This window comes from Microtus ochrogaster, unplaced genomic scaffold, assembly GCF_000317375.1.
Source record: "Microtus ochrogaster isolate Prairie Vole_2 unplaced genomic scaffold, MicOch1.0 UNK4, whole genome shotgun sequence".
NCBI classification, from domain to species: domain Eukaryota; kingdom Metazoa; phylum Chordata; class Mammalia; order Rodentia; family Cricetidae; genus Microtus; species Microtus ochrogaster.
Window position 1 is genome coordinate 2436964 of NW_004949102.1, and position 27389 is coordinate 2464352.

The following is a 27389-nucleotide window of genomic DNA, read 5'->3' on the forward strand; positions in this document are numbered from 1 at the left end:
ATTACTTAAAAATTAGATTTAAAAACATAATAAAATAAAAAAATAACGAAATAAAAAAAGTATAATTCTATTCTTTTAAAGTTGTCATTATCATGGCTTTTCAAGGCTCTTTTCCTTGACTTAGGTATTAGCAGAGGATTTTCAATCCACTTTACGAAACAACAGTGACATCCAGAGGCCAAGACTGTAACAGCCGCCCATGAGCAATCAGCCTAAATTTATTCATTATTCATTTAGATCTGCTCAGACACAACACAATTACAGGCAGGAATCCAACAAGGTAGATAAATGCAAATTTTATTCATAATCTGAAAATGCAATTCAGGTGAATGTGTTTGCTTATACATATTTGAATCTAGCTAATGCAGTGTTTTGAAAAATTTAAATTAACAGTAGGTGTCCATAACTTATAGTTAAGAGTGATTAATGTGCAAAACAACACTTTAAAAACCTAATAACAAGTCTCTCACCTTCTATCAAAATTAGGCATTCACTTGAAAGAGGGAGAATGTCATCACTTTTCACAAAATGAACAGCGACCTGACGTCCTCCTTGGCCTTTAGTGGACCAGACTTTTGAGTCATACAGTGACGTATCTTGCAGCTTGGTATTTAGAGCTTTACTTGAAGCATCTTGTAAAATTTTATCCAAACTGTCCTCATATGGAACTTCTTGCCTAAAACCATTGATAATGAAGTATCAGAAAACAATAGATGGATATGCCCAAAATTCCAATTTAATAAAGTACTAAATTAAAAAAACAAAAACAAAAACCCTTAGGGGCTGCTTGATGATTAAAAGCACTTGCTATTCTCGCATATACCCAAGTTTATTTCCCAGCACCCACATGGAGTTACACAACCACCCATAATTCCTGTCCTGAATTCTGTGGGCATCGGGCATACACATGGTGCACATTCACACACGCAGGCACAACACTAAAACCCACAAAATAAGCAAATACAGAACAAAATTAAAACACTATTTTACATAAAGACTAAATCAGCGAAGCTTTCTTAAACTCAGAAGACAATCCACTTCCCAGATTTAATGGATTTTACTCAATAGGTATTTGCCATTCTATGGCTAGGTAAATCCTTACCATAAACAGACTTAGACTGCATCGGTGTTGGCAAACACATGCATGGAGCATGTGTAGAAGTCAGAGGACAATTTCCTACCACGTGGGCACTCAAGTCATCAGGCTTGGCAGCAGACATAGTTACCTGCTGCCCTAGCTCCTTAGCCCAGGACTGGTTTAGAGTTCAAGCTTACAGTCATTCCCAGTACCAATCTGCTGTCATATCTTCACTCCAGTTAATTCCACTGCCACAGGGCGCCTACTTTAAAACAGTGTTAACTTTACTATTGTTAATAACAAGTCATATAAGTCACAGGAGTTCTCATGGAGTAGAAATGGCATGGCTCGGAATCGAAAGGTTTAAGTCCGTGTCCCGATTCTGTCCCCAGCTGTGTGTAACTTAAGGCTGTCTTACAGCCGGCGGTGGTGGCGCACGCCTTTAATCCCAGCACCCGGGAGGCAGAGGCAGGCGGATCTCTGTGAGTTCGAGACCAGCCTGGTCTACAAGAGCTAGTTCCAGGACAGGCTCCAAAACCACAGAGAAACCCTGTCTCGAAAAACAAAACAAAACAAAACAAAACAAAACAAAACAAAACAAAAAAAAAGGCTGTCTTACATTCTCTAAGATGCTTTTTTCGTTCAAGATCATGTGGGTAAAAAACAGACTCCTTGAGTTTTATGAAATGGGATTTAAGGATTGAATTTCTCTGAAAACATAATAATCTCAGATTTTGTAAGGTAAACCACACATACATTATTATGTGGACATTGTGCAGGTGTGTTTTTACAAGACAGTACACTAGAGTTTCAGCTTCATGAATGCTGGCCCAGTGTGCATGTTCATGCAGTAACTGTATTTCCCAAAATATCATTTTCTATGTTTCAAGGAAAGATGGGACATTATATTGAAAGGACTAATAGGAGATAAAGTTTATAATCTAAACATGTTTTGAGATGAATACTGTTAAGTTCCAAACCTGGGACAAATGGCTGAGGTGCCCATTTAACATCAAAGCTAGACCTGGCAGCCAGGTTCTCCCAGCATCCCTCAGTCCCGACCTGTTACATACCCTGCCCTCTGGCCCTCTACCCTGAACTCTCTCTCCAGCCCAGGGCTGCCCTTCCCTGGAGGCTCTTCCCTATTTCATCTAGTCATTTTGTTCACTTTCCCTTTGTGAACCTTTGCACTGCAGGCGGCAGCAGCTGATGTCCTCCCCTCTCCCTTCACCTCCCCATGACTGACAGGGCTCAGGCTGGTCATCCCATGAGGGGCTCTGCTAGATATCCCTTCCTCTGTGCTCTCCCACGTACCTGTAGTGAACATCCTCCTCCATGGTACCTACAGCAGCCATGTCCTTCCCTTTTTATTTCTTTTTTTCATCCAAATACGTATCAATACGATTATAAAAGGTCCCTCAATTTTACATATTCACATAACAACTGTTTAGAATGAAGATACCACACTTAACTACATTACCATTATTAAACATAACAGAAAATTTTTAGTTGTGTGTATTAAACCTAAGAAAATTTGAATTTCAAGCCTGGAAATAACAACTATTTCAAGCCAGGCAATGGTGGCACACACCCTTAATCCTAGTACTTGGGAGGCAGAGGCAGGTGGATCTCTGTGAGTTTGAGGCCAGCCTGGTCCACAAGAGCTAGTTTCAGGGAGGACTTTAAAGCTACAGAGAAACCCTGTCTCAAAAAACTAAAAAGAAAAGAAAAAAAGAATGACTCAAAAGAATTTTCTTTGTAGAAACTGAGTACTTTCCCTTCAAATCATCAACATTTTTTAAAATACTACAAATCAAATCATGATGTGCTCATTTTAATACTTAAACCCTCTCTCTGTCTCTCTCTGTCTCTTTGTCTCTCTCTGTCTCTCTGTCTCTCTCTCTCACACATGGGCATACATATATACAAACAACAAACAATATGGCATGATTTTTTTTTTTAATTTTGGGAAATACTTACAATGAATGACATTTAGGACAAAAAAGTTTAACAGACTGGAAAAGTCTTCTGGGCATATATGATCTCAGTTTTGCACGGATTCGATATTGTTGAGGAGCTTTTTGCTTCAAAATGGCACAAATTGGTGTTTTCGTTAAATACTGGTGATCTGTAAGTACTGTAAAGAATTTTTACATTCAATCAGAATAAATATTGTATGGGCGTCTTAGCTGTGTTTGGCTAAGCAAAGACATATAAAATCAATCTCTACAGTTACTAGATATGCACCGAAGGCCCACGGACAGTGCCAGGCACAGAACAGACACCCTGCAGACTTACAGAAAAGCTGTGAGCCACTGGAGCATGTGGAATCTAATTATATAGTGCAGGCTTACATCTTTATACCTTTAAATACTATGTTTTATGTATTTTTATATGGAACTAATAGAAATTTCTAGTAACTTCTAATTTATGCAAAACAGAAAGGTTTATTTCAACAAGAAAATAAATGTTAACCTTTGCAAAATGTGAAACAGTTCACTGCCCACCTTGGAGACAACTCGCTAGGCAACAGCTTACATTCCAATTTACAGTTCATCAAACAAATGCTAACAAAACTCATTCACTAAAAATTATCTGCCACACAGGCTCTTGTCCTGGGAATTTCAAATTCAAGACTTTATTGAACTTTCCTTCATTTAAGAGTTAGAATGTGAGAACGGAACTGGTCATTAGGGGAACCCAATTATCACAGACGTGCTCAGTTGTGTGAAAGAAAAGGAATTCATTTTCTAAGTAGGAAGGGGAAGTAGGAGAGGGGGGAGGGGGTGTGGGAGGAAGGAAGCAATCAGAGTTAGAACAGAAGAACAGCACAAGGAAATGCCTGGGAAATATAAAACTGGAAGGCTGGGGACGGGGGACTGAGTTTACACTAAACAGCTCTTCCTCGGCTCCTTAGATACTGTTCTAAGAAACACTCTCCTACTTAGAAAACAGAACTGATGCACAAGCCCTACAACCCCCGAACAATCAGGAACATTACATCTATACATAGATTAAATCCAACAAAACCCTCAAGGAATCTATTTTCCTCATGTGGCGAATGGCTAAGCTTTGTAGTGAGACACTTGTTCTGTGTAGCCCTGATCAATTTAAAATAAAATGAAACATTGCTGCATTTCACATTTTGAGGTAATGTTTTAAAATAATTAAACTTTGTATTACTTTCAGACTTAAAGAAAAATTGTGAGAACAACATAAAGCCATCCTGAATATGCTGTTAAGATCCAACAATTGTAACACACTCTTCTCATGATCTACACTTCATAATTTTGTTACTGAATTATTGGCAACAGCTTCCAGAAATTATGGAATTCTCTTGTTTTCTCCTAACAATTACATCATGAGAACAATTTGTCTCATTGACATAGCTGCAGTGTCTGTTTCAAAGACAACACGATTTCAACACTGCTATTTGCCTATCAGATTTTTAAGTTTTCTCTCCCACTGTCTTTACGTTTCTGCTCTAATCCTAACAGTGCAGAATACTTGTCCTTCGCGTGTTCACATGCCATCTTCAAGTGATCCGCAGTCTGTCTGTGTTTACTTCAGGACACTGACTTGAGAAGGAGACATTAGTTTGCTGAGTAGCATCATTTTAGATGGGGGTGGTATTTCCTCACACTCAGATTCTAGCCATGCGCTTGTGGCACAGAGATTACATTCCTGACACTGTTCTCAATGCATCAATGAAGTGATCTGAGAGAGGACCCTGCCCTCCAGGGGAGGGAAACCGTTCAGTTGAGTGAAGAATGTCCAGCATCTCTCTACTATGAATGAATTTCCTACTCTTGTAATTAGTAAGGGGGTAACTTAGAATCCAATAGTTTAAAACAGATTCCCAATTAAACCAATAACTACCATCATGTTAGCAAAATGGCCATATTTCTTTAACATTATTTGTTTCATTAATTAGGTGTCATTCTACCTTTTAAGAGTTTTCTATGCAATCACGTTTTATTAAATTTTACTAGCAACACAAGTTCATACAGTCCAGTTTTACTCAAGAAATTCTAATCCAGCACTAGTCTTTAGTTGATGATCACAATGTCCCAGATTTGATATTCTCTATTAGCTGAACATTTCTTTATTTTCTAGCAGTTCAGGATGTTTTTGATTTATCTCTAATTTTCCTGTCCTAATTTTGGAATTTGCCTTTTCTCCAAAGATACCAGGAATACTTTTATAGGTCCAGATCTGTCTGTGCATTCCATATGCTCCTTTCTTCTGGAGATCATTGCCTTTGCAGGACAGTACCTGACCACACAGGCATCTAAAGTCTGACTACAAGGCATCTTCAGCTCCAAAAAAAACAGAAATCTTTAGTCTCCCATCCCATACTTACACCCCTTTCTCCAGGAGGAGAAACTCCTATTTTACAGCATTATACATCTAATGAACAACTTAATGAATTATTTAATATACTTCTGTTCAGATATTTTTTCTCAATTAGAACTTTTAATCAAGTTAGTTCAAATAACAGGAGTATATGTGGTAAATGTGTACGATCACTGCAGATATTAAAATTTGGGAGCACAGTGCAAATAATTTCTTAAGTGTGTAGAGTTAAATACATCACATAATTTTATTGAATTAATGTCAGTATAATTTGTATCATTACACTAAATACATTTTATAATTATATTGATATATAACTTAAAAAGCAAATTTAAAATAGAACTATGTGCATACATGGGTTCTGTATTATGGCACTATAGGATGAAGCAGGGGAATCAAAGTTAAATGGAAGTGCTGACTGCCCCAAAAGGATCTACTATCACTGATGGTACGAAGGCATTAGTTGGACAGTGTAACCACAGGCATCTGCATGCTGGTCACTGTACTGTGAGTGGTCTTACTTGTAGCGGAGACTTGCTGACATCGCTCTACCTCATAGAGTGAAACTGAGCCTGATCCGGAGTCTACAGGAAGAAAACAGGAAATCTCACAATTACATAGCTATTTAAAAAACATCCACCAGAAACTCAATGTAAAACTTAAAATATAGAACATAGTCCAGAGAAACTGAGGAAAGCCTAAATAAACATTGAAATGTCTAATTTCCTGAAATTTCCTTGCAGATTCAGATACTCTTAACAAAAATAACAGATAGTTACAAAAATTAAAAGGCAAAGTCTCTCCTTTCTTTGAGGAGAAATATAAAGAATTCACAATACTGAATAAATCATGACAGGGAGGAAAATTAGTGGATTTATGTTACTTGACTTCAAGGCATAGCAATCAAGAAACTTGGTACTGATAGAAAGAATAATAACAAGAAAAACAAGAAAAGCTTGGAAATCAACTCACATTTTGATTGTTGACAAAAGAAGGAAGGAAGGTCATTCATAGAGAACACAGTATTTTTGTCTTTTCAAGAAATGACTTTGCAACCACTAGAAATTATTAACAAGAGAGGGTGCAGAATTCAAAATACACTAATAAGTAATACATTTGAAGCCTCCAATAAAAACATATCTGCAGTTACTTGATGTTTTGGCAGACACTGAAGCCATCTACATGAAAAGAAAACACACTGCAAGACTGCTCATCACCATTTCTCTCAGCATTAAGAAATGAGCTACTGACATCCGCTCTGGCATAGACGAATCTCAGAATATAGGATGTATAAAAGCAATTCCACTAAGTTCAACAATAAGAATATCTTGAGAGATTTGGATGACTCATGTTTACGCATTAGACACCCAATACACTTATAAGCAAAACCACTTGGACTGGCTAATATAAAGGAGCATCAGCACCCTTTGTTCCCTTTAGAAACTGACAAGCAAAATGGTTGCTTAGGAAAGTCACATAGTTTTTTTTTAATGAATACAAAACACTACGCATACATTATAATTCAAATAAACACTATCATTCTAATTTGAAAGTGTGATTCAAGGGTGAACCAAGCTTAGTTGTATATAGGACAGATAAATGTTAAAGTGTTTCTTTAACACAAATATATACCATATAAGTATAAGAACTGAAAAGAGAAACATGGAAGAAAGCATGGAGAAATTTAGAAATGCTTCTAAAATTATGAGGAAGTAAAATGTCAATGTTACAGATTATCCTTACTTGAAAGTGAAATGTCCTCATTTTCTGCTGCACAGATTCTACTTGAGGGCTGATTGACGTCCACATCTACACATTCTAACTCTCTAAAATAAAAAAAATAAAAAAAAAGGAAACCAAACTGTGTAACAAAGTCAACAGAGTAAGTTTTACCTTTACTCACAAAATCCAAGTGTTCATTAAATTATAAAATTTTATGATTCCGGTCAATGGTCTGGAGCTTTTATCAGATTATCTGAGAGCTCCAAAGCCGTCAAAGTAAACAAACAGCAGAGGAGGTCAAACAGATATGAATAGAACAGTCAGTCAATGAAATACTACAAAGACACAACAAAACAAAACAAAAAACCCTGGGAAATGGTTAACATTAGCAGTTACAACGATATCACCCAAGATTGGAACAATAAGCTCAATCTCCTGGGACTAATATCTGGGTGTGAACACAGGGCCTCCCTGTCAGCCACTTGTCATACTTTCCATACAGACTACGTTCATTGCTTTGTGACTCCACTGACCCGCAGGATGTCCTATGTACTAGGACCCACTGCTGCCACACTAGCCTGGCTCAGGTAGGCGACCTTCGTTCTTTTGCTTGTGTTCCACTCTAGTCTTTCCATACTTACCCTTGGTGCTGCTGCAGCTACTTGTCTGCTTCCCTCCTTCTAGTTCACCACCACCCCCTTGGGACTCAACATTGTGGTTCAGATCCAGGGTCTCTCTAATTTTTCTCAGTCATTTCTCTCAGCCTTTCCCGCTAGTCCAGCTTCATTCCTTTGTGACCAAGCAGCAGAACAACTCTCCATCCCATGGCAGAACAGTTAGCTCTCTACCACATACACAGCAAACAGTTCTCTATCATGGGTCCAGACCCACCCACCACTTAGCTGTCCAGAGCTGGGACCCAGAAGAGCACTTCACTAGCAACCCTACAGCCACCATACTTCACTAGGGACCAGACTGAGCAAAAGCAAGCAAAGATCTGAAACTCCCCCCAAAAAGACAAGAACAGATATCTACGCCAAGAAATATCTAGAATATCATAAATACAGATGCCTAAATAACAGAGCAAAGCACAAGAAGGAAGAACAAGATAATATACCCCCTCCAGAAGCCAGTAAGCCTATTATAATAGGCCTTGGGAACAGCTATTAAGCCAAAGCACGAATCAAGGACTTAAAAATATCAATTATGAGTAAGCTCAAAGACCTTGAAGGAAATATGAACAAATCCCTAAATGAAGACCTAAAATGCAAAGAGCTAAATCAAATAATGAAGAGAATTCAAGACATGGAAGTAGTGTTTAACAAAGAAATAGAATAACTAAAAAAAACCCAAACTAAAATAAAACCGGAAATGAAAAACTAAAGAAGCTGAATAAAACTTCACAGGTTAGCCTTAGCTACAGATTAAAAAAAAAAAATGAAGAAAGAATTCTGGTCTTGCAGACAATGTAGAAGTAATAGATGAGCTGGCCAAAGAAAAATTCAAATATAAAAAATCCAGTCAAAAAATATCTAGGAAATCTGGGACATTATAAAAAGACCAAATCTATGAATGATAATCTATGAATGATATAAATGAAGAAACCCAGGTTATATAGATATAGAAAATATTTTTAATAAAATCATAGAAGAAAACTCCCCCAATATAAAGAAAGTGATGTTTATCCATGTAGGCAAGAAGCACACAGAACACCAAATAGACTAGACCAGAAAAGTTGATGCATAATAAAACCATACTAGACCATGATGCACTAATAAAGTGCTAACTATACAGAACAAAGAATGGATATTAAAGAGAAAAAGACCAAGACTTTATTAAAGTGCTAACTATACAGAACAAAGAATGGATATTAAAGAGAAAAAGACCAAGACTTTTATAGGGCAGGCCCACTTAAACATGCAACTTCTCAACAGAGACTCTAACGGGCCTGGGCAGATGTCTACAAGCTCTGAGAGACCAGAGATACCAGTACTGACTCCTACATCCAAAAAAACTATTACTCATAATTGATGAAGAAAGAAGAAAATTTCACAATAAAAACAAGTTTAAGCAATTTCTGTGCACCAATCGAAATCTACAGAAGACAAATAATCAAAGAAGTCAGTCTAAAGAAAGGGAGAGGATGACACACCTCATACTATGAAAACAAAATTGCACGAATTAATAAATTCTGTTCTTAAAAGCTCTCAATATTAATGGCCTCAATTACCTAATGAAAAAAACATAGACTAAGAGACTGATTAGATTAGATTAGATTAGATTAGATTAGATTAGACCTATCTTTCTACTACGCGCATGAAACACCACTCACAACCAAGGATAGACATCATCTTATGGTACAGAGACGGAAAAAGACATTCCACCTAATGAATCCAAGAGAGCAGGAGCAGCTATTTTAATAGTTGAAGAAAGACTTCAGGCCATCAATAATAAAAAGAAATAAGAAAGTACACTATATCCCCATTAAAGAAAAATCCACCAAGAGGATATTATAATATTAAATGTGTGTACCAAACACAAAGGCACTCCAGTTCATAAAAAGAAACACCACTACAGCTAAAATCACTTATTGACTCTCACATCTTGAAAGTGGGTAACTTCACCACTCTCCTCATGCCAACAGACTGGCCACCCAGACAAAAACTCAACAGAGCTATGGTAAATAATATTATAAATCAAATGGAACTAGCACATATTTAAGAATGTCCCACCTAAACATTAAAGAATATTCTTTCTCTCCAGTAGTCCACAGAACTTTCTGCAAAATTGACTACATATCTGAACACAAAGCGAGTCAAATCAAGTCTCAGCATACATAAAAAGACTGAAATTACAGCCTGCATTCCACACAAGCACTATGGAAGCTGGACACCAATACACTGGAAACAGGAAAACATATACAAACGCATACACATTGGACAACTCACGACTTAATAAAAATCGAGTCAAGCTTGAAATAAATAAGGAAATTAACTTTTAAATGAATTTTGACTGAATGAAAATGAAAATACAACATATTTAAATGTATAGAATACAATGGAGGCAGGCCTAAGAGACTTTTCATAGCACTAAGTGCCTACATCAAAAAACTGGAGAAGTAAGGAAAGGACACACTTGAAAGCTCTAGAACAGAAGAAATAATACTCAAAAAGAAGAAATGAGAAAAATAATCCAGCTCAGAATTAAAATTAATTTCACCCAGCTACAAACCATGCAACCTACTACAGAAACCCTCCTACACTGTGTATTGGTATAACAGTGGCACATATGTTAAAGGAGTAACTAGCCACTTTTAAAAACTGAGCATCACTCAACATCAACACGGAAGCTTCTTCTTACAGCAGATGGTAGGCAATAAAGTGATCCATAACCAGACGAAGTGCAAAGGGTTGAGAGTCTTTGAAACACACATCCTAAAGGGACGTCTTTATCATACAGTTCCTCTCAAGGCTCAGAGATCAATGCAAGGGAGAAGGCGTAACGCCTGCAAAAGCCAGTGGAGGTGATGATTCCAAAGGAACAGCATCTTCCAAACGCAAAAGGACTGACGCACACATGGACTCAAGACACTGTCACAACATGTACAAGACTGACACAGGTTCAAACAAGACAAAACCCAGCACTGAGAAAGGAAGTCCCAGCTTGAACCAAAAAGTTATTTGAAACTAATAATCCTTGAGAAAGGGAAAATCTGTTTTTACCAATACAGTGACACTCTATCAACCACCCCTGGACAGGCCCCACGCTCATAATGGACCAATACAACACTGATTCCATGCTCTGTTTCTGTTTTTTGTTGTTACAGTTAATTTTTATCTGTTGATTTCTTTAGTTTATGTGTTTTGATTTATTTTCTTTTTCTTGAAAAAGAGAAGAAGAGAGAGAGAACATGAAGTTACATGGGAAGGGATGTGCAGGAGGATCTGGGAGTACTTATGAATGGAAAAGGAATATGATTAAAATTTATGCATAGAAAAATTTTGACTAAAATATTAGAAAAGTGAAATTCTGTTCTGGCACATTGTGAATTAAAATAACATGAAACTCATAAAATAAAAAGTTAACATCAAAGGCAATTAAAGTAAATTAAACCTTGAATGACAATAATTTTATTTCAGTTTATATAGAATGATGTACTTTCTCTTTGAAGATATATGGATTTCTTCCTCCAGAATATGGTGAAATTGTTTCTGTTCATGGTACACACTAAAAACACCAAAGGAAGAAGCAAACTGAATTGATAATATGCTATTTTCTAAGAACTTTAAAAATATTCTTTAATGTGTTTTAAAATGTGGGATATAAAATACTCACTTTTTCAGCTGATCCAAGCACGGACTAGTTTCTGGCAAAACCCTGATACCCCGACCATAACTGGTCCCTCCATGAAGATGAAACTCCAGTCTTAACAGTGAACTTCTGAGCTCTGAATTAACAGACTGAAGTTTGGTATGGAGGCTAAAGATTCTAAGAAAGCTTCCGATCTAAAAGAATATTAAGAAAATTATTTCAGAAAAAAAGGGATTAATTAAAACAATTTCTGGTATTTGAAAATTTCAGTCAATAGGAGGCAGTAACAAAGGACACAACCAAGGACGCTTTCCAACTGCAGAAGACACTGGAAGGAGGCAGCACTGGGCCTGGCATCAGCTGCATGGACTCCACATCAGATCTGAAACACGGACGGGAGCATGCTTATGCACATGCCCGTGGGCAGCCTACCCAGCACACGCAGGCCCATTTCGGAGGCTCATCAATAGAATACAGTGAAGGGATCTAAGACCTAAATGAAATTCTATTTGGTAATATTTTGAAAAGAACTTGTTTGAACTACCCTAAAACAATATTATAAATGAGGCATAAAATCCACTCACTATGAGACCTTAGAAAAAAAATTAATCATCTAGTTTGGTCAAAATAACATAATGGCCATATTTACTTGACAGGCTAATTTTCTTGCTAGCCACAGAAAGACTTCTGCCTTAGTCCTCTGCTGGTATCATACACGTGTGCCACCAACTGTTTTCCCGTATCTTACAAATTCCACGGAAAACAAAGTTCTAATACAACTTTTTATTTTTATCACAATCTTGTGGAATACATTCTGTAAATTCAAATGTAGGATTAAGCCAGAATTTTGACTAACCACTCAAGTCAATCTCAGCTGTTTTTCTAAATTTATACTAAAACATCTGTAACTAGAGAATTTAGACATTCTTCAACGAATATTCCAAATGAAAAAAAAAACATAGTAGGGTATTAAAAGCCACTGACATTTAGAGCCAAGTGCTGTTGGACGAGCTGTGGGGGAAGACAGTTTGTACCCACAGCATCCAAACCAGCTCAAGCAATTCCATTTTAATAAGATCAAATACAAAAGACACTGATATCTACCAAAAGGAGCACGCTATGTAATATCAACTGCATGCATTTTTATGTAGGCTTATAAGTAAAAAGGGAAGACTATAAGGAACCTTAATTCACTTGCACATAAGCAGCGTTTCTGAGTGTTGGGTAAGTGAGAAGCTACTTTTCTCCTTTTCCCTACAAATTCAGTATAATTGTGGTAACATAATAAATTAGAAAAGCCGGGCGGTGGTGGCGCACGCCTTTAATCCCAGCACTCGGGAGGCAGAGGCAGGCGGATCTCTGTGAGTTCGAGACCAGCCTGGTCTACAGAGCTAGTTCCAGGACAGGCTCCAAAGCTACAGAGAAACCCTGTCTCGAAAAACCAAAAAAAAAAAAAAAAAAAAAAAAGAAAAGCCTCAAATGGAGGGAGAGGGTAGGGAAGGTGTAGAGATGAGAGTAGGGAGGGAGGCAGGGAGGGAGAGAGGGAGAGACAAACAATGCAAGCGTCTGCTCTGGAAGCTCTCTGTTAACCTTGCTCTAGCGGGGCGGGAGGAGTAGAGAGCAAGTCAGGGAGAAACAGCCATACTCTCAGCACTGCACTAGAGCTTCTCTTCCGAGGAAATCTCTTTCTGGTCCTCGCAGGTTTTCTGAGGTGGGCAGGCAGATGGAAGGGGTCAGTCTATTCTCTTCAAATTACCTTTAACTGCTTTGAATGGTAATTGAGGTGGAGAAGTTAAAGAGGCAGAGAAGGGAATATAGAAAGGTTCAGGAGAAAAATACAAGGGAAATATATACGTTCCATGAGGACTCTAAAGTGAGATACTAGAATAATAAATATTAAAATACATATTTCTGTATGCTTTTCATAATGCTTAGTCCTTTTGATTTTACATTAGTATAGCAGATGTCTATCACAGTTAAGGGCTAGAAAGAAAGCTGAAACAGGAAAAGACCTCCATTAGTAGGCAAAGTTTATCTATACAAAGATTAATTTCGTTTACATTAAATTTTAAATCTGAGGCAATTTCAGCCAGAAACTTCAGTGTCTTTCATGACATCTGAAAACTTTTTCCAAAAACGTATACGGAAGAAAAAGGAGCTGGGTGGTGGTGGCGCACGTCTTTAATCCCAGCACTCTATGAGTTCGAGGCCAGCCTGGTCTACAGAGCTAGTTCCAGGACAGGCTATAAAAGCTATGAAGAAACCCTGTCTCAAAAATAAAATAAAATAAAATAATTAAAATTAAAAAAAAAACCATAACGTCAGGATTGTTCTGAAGAGTAGGATGTGGGGCAAGACAAAAGTAAGACAGACACCCTAAGGAGCAGTGAGCACGGCCGCGTGCTGGAGTAAGAGTAACTTCTAGAGCAGGCGACTGAAACCACAGGGGCTGCAGCAGGTTCCATACACAGCTTTGATGCAGAGGAGTCTGAAGTAAGTGTGGTAAAATCTTCAGGACAAAGCATCAATGGTGAATGCATGGAATCTAACCATGTGTTTCCTTCCCGACACTAGACCAGTGAATACAATGTACAGGTCAGCATAAAGCTTATTTCTCTGAGCAGATCACAGAGAAAAGATGACAAATAGTTATTACCAAAAATGCCTTCTGGAGGCAGCACTGCATTTTGTAAAGCTTGAATAAATATTACAGAATGTGCCTGATGCTCATATATTAATCTTGTTAGTGATGCAATAAGATTCCAAAGCTACAAACTAAGGAATTTCAATAAAAAACAGGTGTAGCTTAATCTGTTATTAATGTCTAATCAATACATAACTATTAAAAATATAAGACTAGAAAGAAGTTACTATGTATGATTCTAGAAAAAAGTATTCTCCATTTAACAACAACAACAAAAGTTTTTATTTTCCCCTAGAGCTAACCACAGTTATTAGGTCACTAAATGCGAAAATGTGATTATGACTATGTATGTTTTCTACTATTTTAAAAATTGCAGCAGGGTAAGAATATATTATTTATAGAAGTTGATAATATGCTTTGTAACTGCATTAACTGTTGTCATTATTAAAAAACATTTTCCTGATCCTACACAAGTTATGAAATTGTTCCATGCATGCTAATATTAAAATGCAACTCTTAACATCTGTCTTGAACTGTTGAGAAGGTATTTGCATCAATGACATGTGACTGAAGATTTCTTATTGTCAATGTTTCAGAGGTTGTCAGAAAATAAGTAAAAGTGGTATCAAGGAATAGTAAGTAATGTAAAATTATATTACACACAAAGAGAATTCTTTATATCCTGATAGTGCCTGGCAAATAATATAATGCTATGTCTGAGAGAAATGACAAGCCATCTATTTTCTTAATTATGTGTGCTCATGTCACCCTCTAGTGGACAATGCAGAGGGTGCAGCAACATTGGAACTGCTGAAAACCCATTAATCCGCACTGCCCTGAGCTCCTTTGCAATGTGCTGGTTAGGATTTAGGGAAGAGAAGCAGGATAGGTGGAGTGAATATGCCTAGTTAGGACCTGAGCACAGGAGAAGAGAAGTCAAATAATCAAACGGTTAAAACAGATTAAGGAGCATCCTTTCTTATTAAAGAGTCCTTCCTGTGTATTATGAAAGCATATTCAAATTTGGAGTTATCATTATTCTTGTTTTCAAAGTAAATCAATCCGTATAAACAGCATCTTCGGAAAAAATCCCAAAGTCTATCTTTCAAACTATGCAAGTCCAGGTGCCTCAATGTACACAAACATTTATAAAGGGTAAAAAAATGTTAGTACCCTGGCCCTGCCCTTCACAGAATTTATTGATTAGAGTCAGTTAAGACAATCTGTAACACAGTATGACAGGAAAGTGTTTTCTGCTCTAGGATATTTGTTTAATAAATGGGAACAGTACTAAACTGCACACATGCAGTTTTATTTGTGTTTTCTCTTCTTATAAATAAATAGAAATAATCTATAGGAAAGATCATTTTTTTCCAGCATTTATTAGACCCAGAAGCAGGAGACTTTCAAAAAAATTGGTAAAAATGAACAAAAACTATTCTCTACCATTTGTGAATCTAAATATAATAAGAATTGCCAAATTTCCCTAGACAGTAAGCAAGGTCCATACAATACACACAAACAACCCAAATCACTCTGCACTCTAGGTGATATAATATTTTCTCAAAGTAATATGCACAAAGGTAAGTCTACACTCTGCCAAAACAATTCAGGATATTTCAAGATAATAAGCTGGAGAGCTGGAACCAGGGCTAGCACCTTAGTCACTTGTCCATTTCAGAGAACTATTTCCATTTCGCATGGAACAGATCTGTGAGGCAGTGCCTAGAGTTCCCTGGACAGACTGGGACCTGAGATGACTCCCATCGGCTGTCCAGAACCTGGCATGGTGACTCACGGAACAGAAGCTGTAGAACAGCACAGGCAGGAGCCAGAGCATCTGCTGCAGAATTTACTTCCGGAGACTCAGATTTTGTTCCAGTATAAACCAGTAACTCAAGACTACTTTTGAAAAAATAAAAAAGGATACATGGAGCTTCTAAAGAAAAAATACTACCTAAAAATTTTTATTTATTCAACATGAAGTTTAATTTTATATAATGACTTGAAAACTTTATCAAAAGAAAATAATTCACATCATACATGATGTGTATGATGAAAATTCACACATTTCTACTCTTTCTAGACTTCTAGGTTACTTATAAGTAGACTTTACGAATGAGAACCAACAGTAGTAGTTTAATATAGCACTTTGTCCAAACGCCACCCATATAAAATAAAATCATTTGTCATTATTATTGTGGTGAAAATATATATTGCTTTAGTGATGGCATTCTGGTGGTTAAAACTATATCATTATTCTTATCCCTCATTAAAGTTGCAATTTCTTTTTAAAATATTGTTAATAATTTTATGGCATCATAAATAACATTTCTCATATCACAGACTTATTTTTATTATTTCTAGAAAAAATATGCTTGTAAACATAATTTTAAAAGTTCCCAACACATGAGAAGTCGTCTTTTGAGTTACTGGTCAGGTTGTCTGAGAGATTTCTAAAACACTGGCTACTGCTGTTGTCCCCCAGAGGCAGAAGGCACCATGACTTTGGACTTAGGACCCAGGAACCAGGAACCCTGAGTTGGACCTGATCTGAAAGTCCCCTCCAAAAGGCATCATGGAAGCTCCCAAAGGAAGAAGCAAACAACAGTCCTATCCAGCTGTGATGGCCATGATGTACAACAATGACCAACATGGCATGATAACCCTAGGGTTGCAGTAGTGGCATACATAACTTGGTAGTAACCAACAGCTCTCTAAACAAGAGGGAAATTATGCCTGGTACTGTAAACCTAGCCAATTTCCTGGAACTAGTGAAGCCATGGATCTTGGAGAACCTACAACTGCCACTTTAGTAAACCAACGTGCTCCCTAACTATATCCTAAAAATTTATCCTTATACACACAGAAAAGTATAGTTCTCATCCTTCATCAAGGAAAAAAATCTCTTTAAAACAGAGACCATTACAGAAAACCACAACCAACCAAGATGCACAAACGTAGAGCTGAGTCCAAAGAATCCATTTACAACATAACTGTGTAAAGGTCAGGGAACATTTCAGAAAAGAGGGAATGAAGACTGTTGAAGACCCAAACATACAAGAGGTCTGCTGTAAGACTGTGTTTTCTAGAAATAATGGAGACCTAAACCCATTAAATCTTACCAACAAGGCTTCCTCAACATGATCTGAATTAGGGTGGCATTAACAGACACGCTAATGAGAGGGGGGGAAGCTCAGGAGACCTGAATCCCACACAAAGACCTACAGACAACTGAGGAATGCTGAGAGCAGAAGTCTGCTCTCCCAGGGAAGAGCACACCCATTGGTTATACGTACGTACACACCTAGAAAGACAAAGAGAAAGAGGCCATGCAACTTGAAAGAAATCAAGGGATGGGGAGTCCATGGGAGGGTGTGGAGGGAAGGAGAAAATGGAAAAAGGGTTATTGATATAATTACATTCTCAAATAAAAAGTAATTTTAAATATATATGTGTGTGTGTGTGTGTGTGTGTGTGTGTGTGTTTATATATGTTATAAATATATGTGGGACCCTCACCCCTTATTCTCAAAGGGGCAAGAAGAAATTTCCTAGCAGAATGTTTTCCCAGGAAGATAGTGGTCTTCCCCTCTCCCACCCGGGAGATTCCGAGCACAAGGTCACTTAGCTCAGCCCAGCCAGTCACCTGGTTCAGGCTGATAAAGATGGCCTAACTCAGGAACAGTGGCCTTGCTCTAGGAACAAGGAAAAAGGTGACTTAACAGAATGGAAGGGAGCAAAAGTCCTTGTACCCGTGCCAAAGCATCTTCAAAGATTCTCTTTTTAGTTATGCCTTTAAAAGCTTACCCCACAGAGGAGATACAACTCCTCTCTACCTTGTTGTAACGGGGATGGAGATGAGTTCCAAACATGTTTGTATTATGATGATTAAACCTTGCTTATTACAGTCTGGGCCTCTCTGGTGGTCTCTCTCTGGGGGTCGTAATCTGGGCACAACAATGAATATATATAAAACTTGAAGACAAATTTGCTTAATTTCTAGACCCCCTATATCACCTACAAACAATATATGAGCATAAATTATAAAATTGCAAAGACTATAAAAACTAAGGAACAAGCATCTTTCTACTCAACATCACCTTCAGGGATTTAGCCACTTGCACATGATTGTCATAGACCATAATGTCTACCACCAGACTCTGCAGCCGTAGAATGTGACTTAAGTCACCTTCAAAGTTAAGGTCTTGTAAGGAGACTCTCCAGGAGGGAAAAGTGGTCCTCGTTCCGTCCCATACCTGTATAGGACAGGAACAAAAGGCTTAATGAGGTTTATGAAATACTGAGCCAAGCTTCAGAATGAATCGATGCACGCTACTGAGTGTCCTTAATCCTTCTAAATGTGATGTGTATCATTCTGAGACTGTAAAAAGGCTAAATATGAACTACTGGTGATATGCAGGAAAATGCAGAAAGATAAAAATGAAAAGTCACTGTATGATACCAAGCAAAATATTAAGTAACTGTAGACTGAGTTTTCTTCTGTCTGTGCTCAAATACCACTCCATTCCCCCCACCTACCTCTCCTTCTTTTTATCTCCCCCATTTATAACCCTCAGTTCTGGGTATATTTAACTTCTGGTTACTCTAAAAAAACAAAGATGGGCTGGAGAGATGGCTCAGAGGTTAAGAGCACTGACTGCTGTTCCAGAGGTCCTGAGTTCAATTCCCAGCAACCACATGGTGGCTCACAGCCATCTGTAATGAGACCTGGCGCCCCCTTCTGGCATGCGGGCACACATGGAAGGAATGCTATACACATAATAAATATTTAAAAAAAAAATAAAAAACAAAGATATGAGATAAAGTCAAATCTTTAAGACAATGAGATTATGCCTGTTTCAAACTGAGTATCAAGAAACTAGAATAAGGGGCTGGGAAGATGGCTCAGTGGTTATGAGCATTGCCTGCTCTTCCAAAGGTCCTGAGTTCAATTTCGGCAACCACATGGTGGCTCACAACCATCTGTAATGAGATCTGGTGCCCTCTTCTGGCCTGCAGACATACACACAGACAGAATATTGTATAAAATATATATATATATATATATATATATATATATATATATATATATATATATATATATACACACACACACACTAGAATAAGCTTAAGGAAATTTAAACTTAAAAGTATTTCTCAGCATCTACATTGTATGAACAGAGTAATAAAAAAAAGTGGAATAATGCTTTTATTATAGATTATTGAGGCTGGAGAGATGGCTCAGCAATTGATAATGCATACCACTCTTGAAGAAGGCACGGGTTTGGTTTCCAGCACCCATGTCAAGTATCTTACAACTGCCTGTAACTTCATCTTTAGGTGATCTAAGACACTTTTCTGGCCTTTCCAGGCACCTGCATAAATGTGCAAAGACTTACACAAATACATGTAATTAAAAAATAAAATCCATTCTTAAAAAAGATTTATCCAATTATGGTTTAAATGCAAACCACAGACAGGTAAATGGTGTTGCTTGAGCCTACTGCGGAGCTGCCTCGTTCAGAGTTCAGACTGGCCTGTGTGCGTGTCTGTGGGGGATTTGTTTTAGATTATTGCTTGGTGCAGGAGAGCCCAGTCCTCTGTGAGCAGCATCATTCTCAGGCAGGTGGTCCTGAATCAAGTAAGAATGCTAACCCTGTATAAGCTGGTCTATAAGCCAGCAAACAAGTAGTGTCCTTCGTGACTTCTGCCCCACCTGCTGAGTTCTTGCTTGTGTGTCTATCCTGACTGCCGCCTGGACTGTGATCTGGAGGTATAAGCCAAGTAACTCTTCCCTTCTATAAGGTAATTTTGGTCAAAGTGTCTTATCAAAGCAATGATATAATATCAATTCTTAGCAAAGAAATGAAGTAAAACACATGGCTACTGGGAAAGCCTAAAATGGATACATTATGACGGAAAAAGGACCAAGATTACATGGTCAGTAATGTAATGTTCAGATTGAAAAAGAAAATATTATTTTGCATACTAATAAGTATAATTTAAAAAGAATAATGTCTGTTTTCATGTTTTTAATATTTAATTAAAAATTATTTCTGATACATTAGAAAATCAACATCAGAAAAAATCATTCATAATTCTATTCCTTCAAAGTAGCTCAGAGTAAAACATTGCTATATTACTTCCTAGAATAATTTTGCTACTGTAGGAACATTTTTAGTATATAAATGAAACATATTACTAAGCAGACTATTATTAAAGTTTATTTCAACAAGTTTAGGTCTACAATTTCACTACAGATACATAAAACATTCTATCAAAGAGTTCAAACAATTACTACGCTTCTTTTTCCTTCCAGGTTTTGACTATATATAAGGAAAAGTATTATTTCAAGCATACTTTTTAATATATTTAAAATTATTTCAATAAAGGAAATTTATAAAACTGGACTGTTAAATGATTTGTAAAGGCCTTTGAGATATAACAAGCTGTCCTCAAAGAGCTTCATTAAGGTTTTCATATTTATTTCTCAGTACTGAATTTCAAAATAAGTTCCTCAACCTTCTTCACACATGGGGGAAGTAAACGGACTCAGTGAGGAAAGCAAAGGACGAAAGGTAGGAGTGGGATGTTTTGTGGGGATACGCGAGGGGAGGATGAAGGGGGGGGGACAGGAAGTGGATATGACCACATTTCATAGTATAAATTTATGAAATTCTCAAAGAATAAATTTTAAAAGACAATATAATAAACCCTTCATCCAAGGTTGACTTATCTGAAAACTGATTATTTACTGAAATAGGCTACGGGCGTACAGGGAGTCTTTAGAGATAAAAATGCAGTTTTGACTCTATCTGCTACAGGGTTGCAGGCTTTATCTCAATCTGTAGCTTTTTCTATCATCGAAACAGTCAACAGATGTTATCAGCAAAGAGCGAGCATCTTTGTTCCTGGAAACATTCAATGGTTTACAAGTACTCATGTGTTAAGGATGTCACATTGGCCAGGGAACATAAGTTACTTGTCTAGGATTCCTTCTAATCCTGGATGATTTTATATTTCTTTGGTGTAGTTTGGATTACTTGACTTACTTAACTTTCCTTACAGTGTTCCTTTAAAATATGCCAGCAGTAACAGCAATGAGAAACCCTGTCTTATCCAAGCACAACATTCCATTGTCTGATTATTCCAAACAGAGCATTAAGCACAGGATCTTGGCCAAAGCAGTGCTGCTCAAAAAATCCTATATAAAAATCCAAAGAGTCAAAAAGGAAAATAAAGTGGGATTCCCCTCTGTATGCTGTGAATACCACTGGTTAATAAAGAAACTGTTTGGCCGGATAGGGAAAAACAAAGATATGCAGGGAAAACTAAACTGAATGCTAGGAGAAAGGAGGGGAGTCAGAGAGAAGCCATGGAGCCACGGCCTCGTGGTGGTGCACAGATTAGTGGAGATGGGTTAAATTTGGGTTAAATTATGATGTAAAAGCTAGCCAATGATAAGCTAGAGCTTATGGGTCAAGCAGTGATTTAGATAATATAGTTTCTGTGTGATTATTTCGGGAATCATGGGCGTTGGGAAACACACAAGCAGCCTCCCACAACAGGAAAATGATTAAGTAACTACTTTCCCCAGGTTATTAGTGGGGTAGGAGTAAATGAAGCCTGAATAGCATTTATGTGCCTATAATTTTTCTAGCTGACTTAAAAACAAAACAGAAAAATAACAACAAACATTTCAAAGTTACTCATGCCTACTCTGATGAGCAAGGAAGTAAAGATATGGGAACAGAACTTAACTGCAGTATACCAAGGATGTAAAGGTGACAACACAATTGACTTTCACAAAAGAGCAGAAATATTCACACAAAAGTGTCACTAAAGACCTAACAGAATTCTGGATGTTCTTATTGTTAAAATAAATGAAAGTCACACTGTTTCTAAAATCCATCCTGACAAATACTGTCTTTTTTTTTTTTTTTTTTTTCTGGAGGGAGAGCACAGAGAAAAGCAGGAACAGAACTAAGCAGGAAGTGTGCTGTGTGTGTGGGGGGGGTGGTGTTAAATTTAACTGAATATAAAATGGAGTCTATAAACACTGTATCATAATGCTGCCGGCTCCTTATTAACAGTGCATAGCATTAAATCATGATTTCAAATATTTAGATCATACCTTTAGAAGAAATGTTGTTCCGTCCACTTCCGCTTTACCCAGGAGCTGACAAGTCAGGTCATAAAACTGCAGGGGTTGAACATCACACAGCTGTACCCCAGCTGAAGAAGCTGGGATGTGTGTGGATGCCCAAACCCGCAAGTCTTCTACCGTTTCTCGGTCCTGAGCACTGAAGCTAAACAGTTTGCTTGAACTCCGTGCTGTGACAGGAGTCCCTAAAGTTCCTTCAAATGTCAAAGATGCAAAGCCAGAGCTGTTGATTCCCTGAAGCTCATTTTTATAGACTTGGATCTAAGAAAGAGAGACAAAGTAGAAAACAAACAAAACGCTGACTGTGGTGGTTTGAATAACAATGGCCCCATAGGCCCATATACTTGAATGCTTAGTCACAGGGAGTAGATACAATTAGAAGGATTGAGAGGTGTGGCCTTGGAGGTCTCCAGCACCATGGCCTGCTACACCTGCTGTCACGCTCCCGACCGTCATTTACAGCGTATTTTGCAGATGGTACCTATTTGATTCTGCTTATATTCACTCTCAACATAACTTTACTTTTATGGCTATGGAGGTTCTTTCACCTTACTCCTCCAGAGTTCCCTGAGCCCTGAGGGGAGGGATTTGATGGAGATGTCCCATTTAGGACTGAGCAGTCCGAGGTCTCTCACTCTCTGCACCGTCAGCTATGGGTCTCTGTGTTTGTTTCCAGCTACTGCAACAGAAAGCTTCTCTGACGATGGCTGAGCAAAATCTATGAGTATAGCAGAACATTAGTATTTGGCTCTCTCTTGGCTTCCTAGCCTACCTAGTCTCTGGATTTGGGGCGCACCAGCAGTGTCAGAGATGAGCTGCATCTCACAGAGTGGGCCTTACATGATCGGGTGTTGGTTACGTTCTTCCAGTGGAGTTGTTTCAGTCTTCCCTCCCTCAGCTTACCAGGACTGCACAATTCATTGCTTTAAGAGTTAGAAGCCAATCAGAGAAACACAATAAGAACCCATTCTTAAATAAAATTAAATTAATTTTAAAAAAGTTACAAGATGTATCCTATCCCTTCCAAATGCTACATGAAAACTTGACAACATCAACCATACTCGGAAGTGACAGGACAAACCAGTTGGAATCACAGCTTCCAATGTGCAGGAAGGTTATTTAAAAGAAGAGGTTTCTAGCTACTAATTGAGGCCTCATCCTATTTACATTCCTTGTCTCTTGAAATGCTTAAAGTCACCTTTTAACAAGGCAGCCATATCATTAGAACTAAATATGATTAGAGAACAATTCAGACTTCTTGTCTAATAAATGCAGGTTGTAGAAAGTATAAATTATACCTTCAGCCTATGAAAGCGAACAATGTCTCCAACTTTATAAATGATCGGAAGGCCTTCGTAGTTTCCACTAAAGAGCATGCACGTTAACTTCACGTTTGTCTGGTCCACAATTGTTACTACTGAACAATAATCTGGGAAACAAAAATATTTAACAAAAAAATTGAAGTATTTTAAAGCATTTGATAAAATAAGAATATGTTTATTAAAAATACTGAATTTTACTCTTCTCTATTACTAAGTCTAAGAAAAAAATGAGATACAGACATATTTTTGGCTTTCAATACCACAGTCAAATTAATCTAAAGAAGTGCTTCACGAAAAATTAACCTTAAGATATACAGGAAAACAAAACAGTCTACATTATTTTTCTGAAGAAAAAAACTTTTGTGTTCAAGTTTAAAACTCTTGATATTAACATTCTAAAATAGATATAATTACATTGATAGTGAGAGCTGTGAAAATAACAATGATTTCTAACACGGGCAAGGCTCTGGGTTTAATCCTCATTGGGAAGGGAGGGTAGGAGGGAGAGACGGTGGGAGCCAAAGAGAAATCAAGATTATAAAGGCAGAAATGTGAAAAATCAGCTCTGTACTATACAGATGCAGGATCAGACAGTTTACAAACACAGCCTGTCAAACATACAACACAAATGCACAGTTTGTATACTACATATAAATAATACACCAATAAATAGATCAGGAGGAATGATACCATTTTAACTTGGAAATGTTATGAATATTTGTGCTTACAGAGAAGCACAGCTTTAACACTGTTGATCTTCAGAACTGTAATAGATGGCGCTGTAGTTCAGGAACTGTCCCACTAGGAACGCTCAGCTCTCTCTCCAGCACCTTGCCTTGTTTCTCGCCATGGTCTGTAAATCAGCCCTGATTAAATTTTTTTCCTTTATAAGCATTGTGGACCCGGTGTCTCTTTGCAGCAATAGAAACCCTAACTAAGACATCTGGTAACTCTATTAACATCACCTTCATGAATTTATATATTTTAAGAGGCTTCTTTTGTATTGTTTCCATACACCCCCTCAAATGGCCCTGGTTTTAGCCGTCTCTTCCAGTATTCACCCCTTCAGCCCCACTCACATCAACCTCACCCCTACCCCATTTGATCTTCCCTTTCCAGAACCACTCCTCATCTCATCCATCCATAACAATCTATTCTATTTCACTTCTTAGGAAGATCAAACCTCATCTTTAGTATCTTGCTCTATACGTAACATTTTCATTATTTGGACTGTAGCTTGCTAGTCAAAGGCTTAATGGCTAATAGCCACTTTAAGCAACAACATGCCATATTTGTCTTTGGGCATCTGGGTTAAGTCAGTGAGGTGATTTTTTTCTAGCTCCATCCATTTTCCTGTAAATGTCATGGTTTCATTTTATTTCACAGCTGATGCCCCAACATTATAGAAGAACTTTGGGTGACTGTCCAAGTAGAGAGATTCTCTGTCAATTCTAGAGTTTTTGGAAGTTGTTTACATGCACTTCCTGTTAACTTAAATAATATTATATCCTTTTGGAGTCTTAGATGGATTTGAAGAATATAGTTATAGTTTTCCTTAGTTATGATAAAAGATAAGGTAGATACAAATGTAACTGTAATTCTTGCTTGATACCTGTCTTGTTATATGTAATTTTACTATGTTAAAGTTAAAACCTTCCTTTTATTTAAACAGAAAAGGGGAAATGGTGTGGGAAGTCCTTCTGTATAATATTGCTTTTATAGGCTAATGAATAAAGAATCTGTCTTGGCCTGAGACAGGCTAGAGTAGAGCTAGGCAGGGAAAACTAAACTGAATGCTGGGAGAAAGACAGCAGTCAGGAGAAGCCATGTAGCCCTGCCAGAGACAGACACCAGACAGAACCTTGCCAGTAAGCCACAGCCACATGGCAATACACAGATTAACAGAAATGGGTTAAATTAAGATGTAAAAGCTAGCCAATAAAAAGCTAGATCTAATAGGCCAAGCAGTGATTTAATTAATATAGTTCCTGTAAAGTTATTTTGGGGTTGAGCAGCCAGGAACAAAAAAGCGACCTCCTACAATGAAGATGGATATCTGGGTGGGTCTGTGAAGAGAATCTGAGGAGTCCACAGGGAATGGAGGAAGAGAGGGAAGACAGGCTGCTACAGGTCTAATACAGGACTGGAGATGAGTCGGGGAACAGCAAAGTGACAGGGAGTCTCCATCTGTATTCCCCAAGTCCTATAAGAGATGGCCAGATGAGCTAAAAGAGGTTTATACCAGAAACTCTCTAGCAGCAAGAGGTATAGCAAAGAGACCTGCAATCTCTACATGTGTGTGTTTTATTAAATTACATTATCTGCCTGGAGTACAGCATGCCATGTGTATCTTCTCTACCAGCATGCTGTCTTCTTCCCAACTCTTGCATGTTGTGCAGTTCTCTTTTGTAACTACAACAACCTGTGACTTTTAGTCACAGTGTGAAGAAAAAGGGCATTCCACGTGCGTAAATCTTTTGCCGACATGGTTTTGTTAATATACATAGGAAGGCCAGAAAAAAAAAAGGAAACTTTTTGCATAAAGGCAAGAGTTCTGTTGAAAGCAAAACATGAAAACTTACCTATATCTCTGTACATACATACTGATAAGTGATAACCAATAGCCATGTAAAACTTTAATTCTGAAATCATGATAGGAGTATGACATACTTTAAGCAGACTTAATATTTAGAGAACATTTTTTCCTTGCATAGTTTACTTAAGTCTACCTGTAATTTAAATTTCTTTAGGAATGTTCTCCACTATCCTCCAATGCGAAAAGTTCCATTATGGTGGTCAGTATTTAGTATTTTAGTAGTGATAATTGCACAGCTTTACTTCATAGTGTTCCAGTCAACTTCCTAAAAATAGTACTTCAGTGAACCTCACTAATATTTTCACTCCTCATTTAATGAGAATACCAAATAAGGACTGAATGATGCCTGACCCCAAAGTTTAAATTTTCCTCGTCTGTTTTTTTTTTTTTCATGGAAAACAGGGTTCCAGCCCTCCCTGTAGGCTACTTTTGTCAGTACTCGCTACTGTGCATAGCTCTCTGCACAAGCTATGACTCATCACGGCAGAACACAGAGCTAATGATGTGTGTGACATTTTCCTAAATAAATGGGAGCAGACATTTGAGTTCGGCACACATGGACAGAAACCTGAAAAAGAAATTAAATTAAGCACTCACAGTTGTAGAGAAGTGACAAAGACAAGGTTGCTTGTTTACAAAACTGAGAACAGATAGCAGAGAAGGCAGTGGGTTAGACTTCGGCCACTGATTTCTACTTTGTCCAGAGCTAGATACTAGCAAATAGATTTATACAGCTTAGTAAAATACAGTAAAATATAAAATACACAGTTGACAATATTTTAAAGTACCAAAGTTGAGTATTTGCTACTTCTCAGATATGAAAACAAAGTATTTATGCTAAGCAATATATCTTATAACCAGGGTTCCACCTGAACAAAACCTATATTACTTAGTGGTTAACATTGTCAAGGGTCTCATTTATGTACATGGCAGCAGGCTAAGTTATATAACCACAGAATCTCTTGAATTCCTTTATAACTGCAAGCAGCAGACAGTATTGCTTCTAAATTTGAAAAAAGGAAATCTAGTTTCTCAAGTAGCTTAGTTAAGGTGTCCGGGCCATAGAAACTTATAGGTGGTAAAGCTGAGAGGCACACAGAGCCTATGGAGCATGCTTTTAAAAGTAAAACAATCCCAAAGAAAGAAAAACTTTAAACTGTGAAGGAGGTTTCAAAACTCTTTTTTTTTTTTTTT

General features: G+C 37.5%; 1 protein-coding gene across 1 annotated transcript in view; it reads right to left on the reverse strand.

Moving 5' to 3' along the window:
- Window positions 1–27389, reverse strand: part of Pot1 (protection of telomeres 1) — a 64701-nt gene that overhangs the window by 10654 nt on the left and 26658 nt on the right. Inside the window, exons 5-12 of the mRNA XM_026788534.1 lie at window positions 23576–23706; window positions 22248–22538; window positions 18214–18369; window positions 11492–11661; window positions 7178–7260; window positions 5956–6018; window positions 3059–3215; window positions 471–676 (exon numbers count right to left, since the gene is read on the reverse strand). Of these exons, the coding sequence (XP_026644335.1) occupies window positions 471–676; window positions 3059–3215; window positions 5956–6018; window positions 7178–7260; window positions 11492–11661; window positions 18214–18369; window positions 22248–22538; window positions 23576–23706 (1257 nt within the window). The remainder of the gene's footprint in view (window positions 1–470; window positions 677–3058; window positions 3216–5955; window positions 6019–7177; window positions 7261–11491; window positions 11662–18213; window positions 18370–22247; window positions 22539–23575; window positions 23707–27389) is intronic.